General features: G+C 54.4%; 1 protein-coding gene across 1 annotated transcript; it reads left to right on the forward strand.

The window, feature by feature from the left end:
- Positions 1-7,890: 7,890 nt before the first annotated feature.
- On the forward strand, positions 7,891-9,855 carry HELT (helt bHLH transcription factor). Its single transcript, XM_037055084.1, has 4 exons — positions 7,891-7,917; positions 8,237-8,470; positions 8,741-8,837; positions 9,260-9,855. The coding sequence occupies exons 1-4, from the start codon at positions 7,891-7,893 to the stop codon at positions 9,754-9,756; spliced, it is 855 nt and encodes a 284-aa protein (XP_036910979.1). The 3' UTR covers positions 9,757-9,855.
- Positions 9,856-10,374: the final 519 nt, after the last annotated feature.

Raw genomic sequence — 10,374 nt, forward strand, 5'->3', positions numbered from 1 at the left:
ACATCAGGACCAATGAGGTAAAAGATTGAAACATGCATGTTCAATCTATGCACGTCCATTACCCTCCCCATCTGCCAAAATCTCATGTCAGTGGACACCCACAGCACAATCCCACATGACCGACAAGCCATGGTATAGCAGTGGTATCAACTAAATGCAGGCCACGGACCAGTGCCTCAGAATTATCCGAGAAGTCTCTCTCTCTCTCTCAACACAGACTTGAGGACCACACCCACGGAGATTCTTTTTACCAAGACTGCAGTGGGGCCCAGGAACGCATGCCGTCAAAAGCCTTCTGATATGCAGGAGAGTTTAGAAGCCACTGCTACTCACTGGAGTTCAGGAACGTGAAGAGAGAGAGTGAGACAGAGTGGAACTGAAAGGTAAGATGCACGTTGGGGGCAAAGGAACACGTCGACGAGGTCACTGGGCCCACTGAGAACTGCTCTCCCGCTTTGTGGCGCAGCAGCCACACTCGGTCCTTGGAAGGTGGTGTGAGCCTCTCAGCTCAGGAGTCTGCCCCGGGCCTTCTAATCGCAGTGGGGTCGAGGCTGTAGCAGGGCTGGGGAAAGCGCTGGTTTGGGATCAGGTTAACCTCACTTTGTATCCAGCTGTACCACCTAATGGCTGGGGACCCTTACCTGTCCTTGAACTCCTCCAGCCTATGTTCTTATCTATAAAAATAAATATAATGTGCATCTCATTGTCATAGGGATTAAATGAGCGAAGATCTGCAAAACACTTAGTGTCCAGAGGAGCACGGAGTCTGAGAGGCACCGAATGTTGTTCACCTGCACACTGAACATCATTTTCACTAGCCCACAAGGGACAAGATCAGGACAGTGCTCCAGAGCCCCAACAAGGCACCAGTGACCTGGGCTGTCTGTGGATCTCTGTTATAAGATTTGCTCATCAACTCTAGCTGCTCATTTGCCAGGACTGTCTTTCTGACACGCATTGTGAATGCATCAGCCAAAAAACGCCCAGATCCTCACAGCCCAGGTCAGGGACAGAGAGTGAGCCCCCTGTCTGTCTCTCCCACTCTTTGGAAACTTGAAGACTTTGGTGAAGACCCCCATGTTCACTCCCCATGGACCTTTGGAATCCTATAAATATTGTCTGGAACTCTCCTGTATTTCATCCTGCTGGGTATAGCCTCCTCTTCGAAGCTATCGGCCCCATTGCTCCTAGGAACCCTAGGGGCCCTCTGACCTCTCTTCCTTGCCTTCTGATGGTCCCTTCCTGATGGAGGTCCTCCACCCACTCCTCAATTAAATGACAAGCATCCTTATGAAAAGAGGAGGAGAGGCCATGGAAAGCCATTTGAAGACGGAGATGGAGATTGGAGTCACGCTGCCACAAACCAGGGCACATGAGGCCACTAAAAGATGGCAGAGACAAGAAAATCTCCCCTAGAGCCTTCAGGTGGTATGTGATTCTCTTGACACCTTGACTTTGGGCTTCTAGCCTCCAGAACTGTGAGAAAAGGAATTCCCATTGTTTTCGGCTTCCAAGTTCGCAGTAATTTGGTAGCCCTAGGAAGCTAATGCAGTCAACCTCAGGACTCAATTCACGCATCACCTCCTCCAGGAAGTCCTGAGTTTCTCCTACCATTGCACCCCCTTCGCTTGTATCAGATGGACTCTTTGTATCTCCTAAAGCCAAAAAAGAAACAAAAGCAAAACAAAACAAGACAAAAACACCCTCCTAAAGGCAGTGATTAGTTTCTCTTCCCAACTGCAGTATGAGCACTGTTCCGGGAAGAGAGCAGGGAAGCGCTCATCCAAACTGACGCACTGCAATCTCGGCCGCTGTGCACCTCCTCCTGCGTGGGCTGTGTGCCTGGCATACTGAACACTGCCTCACTGGGTCATCTCAGTGGGCCTGGGGGTAGGCACCATCTCCTCTGTCCCAGACGCAGAGACTGAGGTGCAGCAACGTGCCCAGACCGTTCAGTAGGCAGAGTTAGAATTCATATCCAGATCTCTTTAAATCTCAGGCCCTGGTAAGCATGAGCAAGACAATTTCAAAAGACCAACAGCCAACTGGAAGAGGGGTATTGGGAAAGACTGGGGAAAAGATGGGGCCTTAATTAGCTAGTTTCGAGGCACAGCCACTGTGTGTGTGTGTGTGTGTGAATGGTAATGTATTGCAGCGGCTTCACTTCTGAGGCCTGATAGCAAGGAGACCTGGGCTGCAAGGAGGATGAGAGAGCAAGAAGGGAAGGAGGGGAGACAAGAAGGAAGAAATGGAGGGGGAGAATGGCTCTGCTAAGTTGGGAAGCAAACACGGTTTTGTTTCACCCTCTCCCCGACTTCCTCGTGTCCAGGCCCCTGCCCCTTCTCTGTCAAAGCCTCAGTGCACAGACGCTGTCTGAGCTCCCACTGTGACGTTTAACCACGTACGGGAGGCTAAAAACTGGCCCCCAAAGACACCCATGTCCCAACTCCCAGAACCCATAAATGTTACTTTATATGGCAAAAGAGGACTTTGTCTATTTGATTGAGTTAAGCATCTTGAGATGGGAAGATTTTCCGGGTGGGCCCTAAATGCAACTCTAAGTTCTTTACGAGAAGCAGAAGGTCAGGTGCAGAGAAGGCACTGTGACTGTGGAGGCAGGGACCGGAGTAACGTGGCCACCAGCCAAGGAAGGCTGGCGGCCGCGCTGCTAAACAGGCAGCATAGCGGCTTCTCCTCTGAACCCTCCAGGGCAAGCGTGTCCCTGCAGACACCTGACTTCAGCCCAGCGCTGCTGACTCCAGACTTCTGGCTTCCAGATCAGGAGAGAAGTTTCCGTTGTTTTAAGCCACCCAGATGATGGTAATTTGTTACAGCAGCCACAGAAAACAAATACACGTGTGTTTCCAAAATCGCTCCATCTTGATCAAAACTTGTCTCCATGGCAGCCTCCTTTCATTGGTGTTAGGGGGGAGTGAAATCTGGCTGTATCACTTCACCCCGATGAGAGTCCCCAAAACTCTCAGAGGCACCAGAGTCCTTCCAGGAGAGGATGTAGAGACCTTCGGGTTAACGTCAGATTGGTAAGAATAATGTAAAAAAAGAAAGTGAATTAAAACTGGAAGCCATGGGATGCAAATTTAGGGGGGCCGACCAGCCAACCCACAAATTAGGGGAAGGGGTCTGCCCTTAGAGCTACCCCCTTAGCCAAGTTCTTTTCACTCACAGAAGCTGACGTGTTTTCCCAGGGGCACCCACACTGCCCCACCCAGGGCGGGGCACACAGTAAATGCTGGATCTGGTGGTGAGTACCGGCAGGTGGCAGAGAGGGAGCAGAGGGGCCTGGCCACCACCTGCGCGCACAGGTGTCTGCTGCGGGGTAACTGTCCGCACAGCGGGAGCTCTTATCAACATCCCTGGAAGGTACAGTTCTGCCCAACCTGAGTCTCTCCCCCAAGTTCTGTGTTATTTATCATAGTTACGTCTCATTTTCAGTAACATATATCTCTAGTCTTCTGTGCAAAGTTGCCCTGTAAAGCAGACAAAACCCTTTTTCCTGTAAAAAGAACTTCCCTCAACTCTGAGCCAGGGCTTCCTCAGGGATCACTTCTGGACAGTTGCTCAAGTTAGCAGAGACCTAAAAGCTATGATTATCAGCCCCCAAGGAAAGCCTATTGCCTAGAATAACCAAAGCCCGCCATGGACACCACACACACACGGCTTCTGTGACCTTAACATCAAAGGTGGAAAGTAGCACCTTCGTGTATCCGGCAGTTGCCCTGTAAGTATTCTTCCTCAATGGTCATGGTTACTCTTCCCCTAGTGGTTTTGGAAGCCCCAAACTAAGTGGTAAAATAGGACCACGTGTGGCCCTGTGAGAGGCTGCCTGTAGAATCAGCTCCAACGCCAACGCCAAAAGTCGTGGGTGCCCTGTTCCAGTTATCCTTCCTTCAACAAAACTATACTGAGCGGTGTAAACATGGCCCAAGGGAGTCAGAACCTGCACTTAACAAGATCTCCGTTTGTTTCCTGGGTGCTTCTGAGCTTCAGAAGCACTGCTCAGCCTGACGTTGGAGGCCACCATTTGGTACCTGACAGCCGAGGGCTCCCTGGCAAATCCCAGGTAGCAGTGGACACCCCAGCATGACAGCAGGAGAGCAAGGGGGGGACGCTCAGGCTGCTGCAAGTGGGATGAATTAACTGCCTCGATCGCAAGGCTTCCCACGAGCAAGAAGGACCTGCTAGCACTGTGGCCCCAGTATTTTATCGGGGATTCACGGTACTGTCTCCCTCTGCAATACAATGGAACTTTTTTGCCCGCATGTCTCTCCAGGAGTCTAAACACAGACATATTTAATCAACATTGTCTAATTTTAAGTAGTCTTACTTCCCAGCTTTGCTTTGATGTTGACGCGGCTGTCTGGATCACTGAAGTGACTATGATGCGGGCAGGCTTCTGCCCACTTTCCAGGCTCCCACACATGGGAGGACACAGCTGGCCAGCAAGCACTAGGTGACGTCCCCTCTGAGAGGGGGCGGCGAAGGGCTCGTTTGCCTAATTTTGGTCAACTTAAGAAACTACTGTGGCTTCTCAGGGAGAGCAAAGCTTTCTTCAGGTTGAGATAATAAATATGAAATGAATGAAAACGTCATACAGTGCAGACTTCACAAAATAATACCCTAGAGCCACTGCAGAAGAGATTTCCGTGCACAATACCACCACGCATTAAGCAGGTAAGCCTTGCATTGAGTGTCTTGCCTGTATTTGCTCACTTCATTCCAGTGGCCACCTTGTGACCTAGCAACTAAAGTAATTATCTCTTCCATTTTACAGAAGAGGAAACTGAGGAACACAGAGATTCAGTGATCCGCCCTGAGTCTTGCCCTGATAGGTGGTGGAGCTGAAATTTGAAGAACTTTTCAGCTCCAGCGACCACTGCTCTTCATCACTCTGCTCTCATTTGGGGCTGAAACAAGGTCAAGATCATCAAACTCTTTATCGCCATCCTGAGGAGGAGGAGGAGCCAGGGGACGACGGCCAGGAGGATCCCTGCGCCGCACTTCCTGTCTGTGCACTCTAAGCCTTCTGGGTGGTGCGCGCTGGTAACGGAGGGATGAAACGCATCCTGTCCCTCACCTCAGAGAGGAAGCCTACGCAGTCTCCCGGGAAGGGCTCCCAGAATCAATGGGGATGTGCTCCCCTCCACTCCATGCCCGCCCACACACTCACCTTCAATTTACTGGGTCCCCAAAGCACAGGAGTACTTGGCAGCCCTAGGCAAGCCCTGGAGGCCAGCTCCTGAGCAAACACGAGAAATTAAACAGTTTGCACAGACTGAAATTTGGCCCATGGAAGGTGCCTGCAGCTGGTGGTTAACACCAGCAGTAAGAGGATCAACTCCTAGTCCGCTGGCTTAAAAAACGGGTGGAGGCGAGGAGTGTGCGCTCTCCCTTTCACCCATTCACGTTAGTTAATTTGGATGATAAGGGTTCATGTTTAATCCCTTTGAGAGAGTGACTATACTGAAATTGACAACCCCTGGGAGGGCACTCCAGGCTGGCAGAGCAATCTGCAGGAGGGTGTGCGTCGCATCCAGTCTGGCAAAGAGCAGCAAAGAAACGTCCTGAGGAGACTGAAAGGAAGACAGAGAGGGACATCCCAGGGGTGCGGACCGGGCCCCACACCTCCCCAGGGGGTGACAAGTAGGCAGCTTGTCTACCCAGTGCCTGCACCCCCGGGGCCGGCTCTGCGTTCTAGGAGCTCCCAAGTTCCCACCAGTGAGCAAGGGCTCCACCCTAGCCACCTCCGCCAAGGCCTAACCACACCCAAAGAGAGAGCCAGGGTGCTTTGCCATGGTTCCGCGGAGTAGAGAGAATTGAAGGGAGAAGGAAGCAGAAAAGAGGGGCAAAACTTGTGCGAAGACGCCTCGGTTCCCAGAAGGAACAGGTTAGAAAGAGGAGAGAGCTCTGTGGCTCTAGAGCAGGTCATAAACAAAAAAACCATTTTTATAGTTTCCCTCTGCAAGAAAGCCACTCCTGCCCCCACCCCCCACTCCCCCACTCCTGAAGCTTAGAGACCCGAGAGTGCGGTTCTGCGGCAGCAAATGTGAGCGAGCCTTGTCAGTGGGGGGAAGAGACCCCGGTTGCTGGGCCAGGCTGCCCGGAGGCGCAGTTGGTGGACAGAGCTCCCCGCCGCCTCCCTCCTCCTTCCTCTTGGGCCCGTCCAGCAAATGTCCTCCCTGGCTTCTGCTCCTGCCTTATCCCCCTCCTCCTCCCCGCCCCCTATATATTTGCTCTCTAAAACCATAAAAAAGAGATCAACTTCCCTAACTTCACGGAGCCCTTTTCAGTGACAAATATTGATGCCCAAAGTGTCTGCGCTCTCCCTCCCTCAAACGTTAAGAAAAGGCGCCCGTGCAAGGGGGACATAAAAAGTTAACAATGCTGTGAAAATATGTTTGCAGAAAATAGACAATCGTTGGATTAAACGTATTCAAGTATGAAATAATGCCTTTTTGTGTCAAAACTTGGGCGATGGGCGGGTACAAAAGTTCCCTGTGGCAGCTACTTGCTCCCTTTGTGAGCCGTGCGCTTTGGCGTCGCCACTTGGGCGCATTGCTCAGAGCCCTCTAAGCGCGATTGTTTCTCCCTTTCTAATGACATTTACCGGATCAAAACATGCTGTTAATTCGATCAGAAGGCTTCACCCTCCCTGACAAAGCCACAATAATTTCTCCTGAAGTTTGTTAAATTGACCAAAATTAGGCAAATGAATAGGGGTCTGTAGGAGCCCCCTCTCGCAGGTGACGTTGCATAATGCTCGCCTGGCCAGCTGCATTCCCCCTTTTCTTCTCGGCCTCCTCTCCTCTCTTGCCCCCCAGTCCTCCAACCACCCCCCCTCACCACACACACTCACGCCTGCCAGCCTCTCCTCCCCCACCCTCTGGCATTATTAAAATTTAGCCCAATGAAACTATTCATACTTTTCAATGCACATTTTCGCATAGGATAAGAGGCTACAAATTGAGCCTCTTTCCCCCGTGAAGAGAGGCCGAGGGGGGAGAGAAAAAAGCAAGCGACGTGGTCGGGAAGTAGGGGGAGCGTCGCGTGCCAAAGACCGGAGGGAGGGAGATGCAAGACGGGAGCCTCGTGTGCCAGCCGCAGCCCCACACCTGCCGGGATGTCCGGACAAATAAAGCGGTGTAAACAAAAAAGGGGGAGATGGACGTGTCACCAAGTCGTGTGAGAAAAGCCTGGGAACAAACGGGGCGCCTCCGTCTCCAAGAGCTCTCCCTTGAACCCAGCGGAACAGCCTATTAAAGGCTTACTTAATTACTTTAATGACTCTGGACAGGCTTTAAAACGCACTCGGCGCTGGGGCTGCGGTCTTGCTGGGATTTGTAAACAGGCAATCGTGTGAGTCTCAGCGGTGGGACTAAAGGAGGCGACACTGTTTTGTGAGGGTCTTCGCCCCCCGGAGCCAGCGGCCGCTGCGCCGCTGCGCCCCTGCGCTCCGCGCCTCCGGCTGCTGCAAGCGCTCACTCGCCGCCGTGCCCAGTTTACCGCCTCCTTTTCCTGCCGGGGCTGTTGCCATGCAAATGTTATTCCCCGCCGGTCACGTGTCCTTTTAAGGGCCACGTGGATTAACAAAGCTGATCTGGCCCCCGGCTCGCCCCCCTCGGCTGCTAAATTTTTTCCCTTAACTTCTTTAAAGCTGATCTTGAATGCATACATCCCCCAAACGCAGCTCCCTAATCCTATGGAATAATTCAACTGGTGAATGCACTTGGAGCCCAAGATGACCGCTTTATAAGGCAGACCCTCGGAGCCGGAAGGCTACAGTCCACCGGGGGCACTGAAAGAGGCACACGAGGTGGAGAGCGGACGGGTGCCTCACGCCACCGCCTCTCTCGACGGCACGTTCTGACCAGGATGTCAGACAAGCTCAAGGAACGCAAAGTGAGTCAGGCTGAGGCCAGACGGCCCTTGGGCCCCGATGGTGGGGGCGGCTGACTCTCGAGAGGCCACCTGGCTGCGCCTACGGCAGGAACGTGGCCACGGGTGACTTCTCCGCTATAGAAATCCTGAGTGGTTTGAGAAGGGAATGAAGATAGAGGCGGCTCCTGAACCGGGGAGTAGTCCACACCTGGTGGCCACCTCCCCACTGCCCTGGCGCTCGGCTTGGCTATTTAGCCCCGCGGGAAGGGAGGCTGGAGGGGGGCGCGCCAGCGCGGGAGTAAGAGGGCAGAGCTCGTCTGACCCAAGTGTGGACGGGCAGGGCCTTCTTCCGGGAGCAAGGCCGTGGGCAGCTCTGGGGGCTGGGAAGACGGTGGGCAGGCAGCTACATCCGGGCCGTTGTCGACTCCCTGCGCAAAGCTATCCGGAACTCGCAAACTTCTGTTCGCAGCGAACCCGTGTTTCCCACAAAGTGATAGAAAAGAGGAGAAGGGACCGGATTAACCGCTGTTTGAACGAGCTGGGCAAGACAGTGCCCATGGCCCTGGCAAAGCAGGTAACGTCGGCGCCAGATAGGGTACTAGGCGCTGGGGATCCTCTGCTGCCACTCAGTCCAGATGTCGGGAGATCGGGGGCCGAGAGGCCTTTACACGTGAGCCTCGTTCCCCGGGGACCTGAGCGCTGAGTGAGCCCCAGGAGGCCCTCGCGCACATCCACAGCAGCGCTCTGCTCGCTAGTCCTCTCCAGATAGAACCCTGCACCCATCCTGAGCGGTCGGCCTGCGGCGCCTACCGGGCAGCTCTGAGGAACCCTTCTCCCTTTGCAGAGTTCCGGGAAGCTGGAGAAGGCGGAGATCCTGGAGATGACCGTTCAGTACCTGAGAGCGCTGCACTCTGCTGATTTTCCCCTGGGAAGGGAAAAAGGTGGGCGCTAGCTGGGCGAAGGGAATTCTGGGCTTACGGCGTGCGCCACTCAGAGACCTGGGGGTGGCAATAGGAGTGAAAGGGCGCGCGGGAGAGGTCTCTGCACACTGTCGGAGTAGGTGCGGGTCGGAATCCTGCAAAAGCTGGCGGGGGTGGGGGGGTGACTGGAGAATGTGTTTCTGAGCGTACTGGTTCCGTTGCCTCCTCTCAGGTGGGGAGGGGTAGTCAACCTCTTAAGAAAAGGAGGTCACTTGTTTGCGCTTCTTCTAGTTTCCGGTCTGGGGAGAGGGGAGTGGAGCTTTGACCAGAACGTGTATTGGGAGGTGCCTGGCACCTCCCTCGGGCTCCCGGTAGGAAAGGGGCTGCTCAGGTGTTTTGTTTTGTTTTTTTTCTTTTTGTGATTTTGCTCTCCCCTCCAGCAGAATTGCTAGCAGAGTTTGCCAACTATTTCCACTACGGCTACCACGAGTGCATGAAGAACCTGGTGCACTACCTCACCACCGTGGAGCGGATGGAGACCAAGGACACCAAGTACGCGCGCGTCCTGGCCTTCCTGCAATCCAAGGCCCGCTTGGGCGCCGAACCCGCCTTCCAGCCCCTGGGGTCATTCCCAGAGCCAGATTTCTCCTATGCGCTGCACCCAGCGGGGCCCGAGTTCGGGGGCCACGGCACGGGTGAGGCCTCCGTGTTCCCGCAGGGTGCGGCCACCGGGCCCTTCCCCTGGCCGCAGGGCACAGCCCGCAGCCCCGGGCTGCCTTACCTGCCCGGCTCGCCCTTGCCGCTCCCGAGCCCCACGCAGCAGCGCAGCTCCTTCCTAGGGCCAGTGCAGGGCCTGGACCGGCACTGTCTCAATCTGATTGGCCACGCCCACCCCACGGGTCTCAACCTGCAGGCGCCCCAGCACCCCCAGGTGCTCTGACACCTGCCCACCGCCAGGTTGCCCTCGGCCTCGGGGCGCTGCTTAGGAGAGACACTGTACACTGTACAGGTGTAAGTACTGTGCTGCAAACAGCTGGGGCTGGGAAGGCCAAGAGCACATTAGTCTTCTGAAGGCTCTCCTCCCGGCAATAAATGTTTCCTGTTAAAGACCCTAAAGGATGGATTTCTTTGTTGCCTTCAGCTCCTCTACAACACGGCCCCCTGGCGTTGCCCATGGCCCGAGGCTCATAAGGGCCAAGGTGATTTGGGGAGGGGAGGCTAAACGGAGGCTCCTTGGGGACGGAATTTCGAGGCTCCCCGAGGCTGCAGACCCGCATCTGGCCCAAATGCATCTTGGGCGCTTGCCTCATGGAAGGGCAGAGTGACCTGGATACTGGCTCTCAGAAAAGGGGTCCAAATCCAAGGACCCATCCCCAGACGACTTTCTCGGACGGTTCGCCAGCTCCAACGGGGTGCCCTTCCTACCCCAACAAGGCCCCCAGGATGCCAGCGTAGGCCTGCTGGTCTGGAGTGCAGCCACACTCAGGCCTGCAGGGTGCGTGATCAGGTTTGCAGCCTTGAAAAGTCTCTGTTAAAAATATATATATAATCCATGAAG

The sequence above is a fragment of the Sturnira hondurensis genome, unplaced genomic scaffold (assembly GCF_014824575.4).
Source record: "Sturnira hondurensis isolate 20B ecotype Veracruz unplaced genomic scaffold, ASM1482457v3 Scaffold0008640, whole genome shotgun sequence".
In the NCBI taxonomy this organism is placed as follows: domain Eukaryota; kingdom Metazoa; phylum Chordata; class Mammalia; order Chiroptera; family Phyllostomidae; genus Sturnira; species Sturnira hondurensis.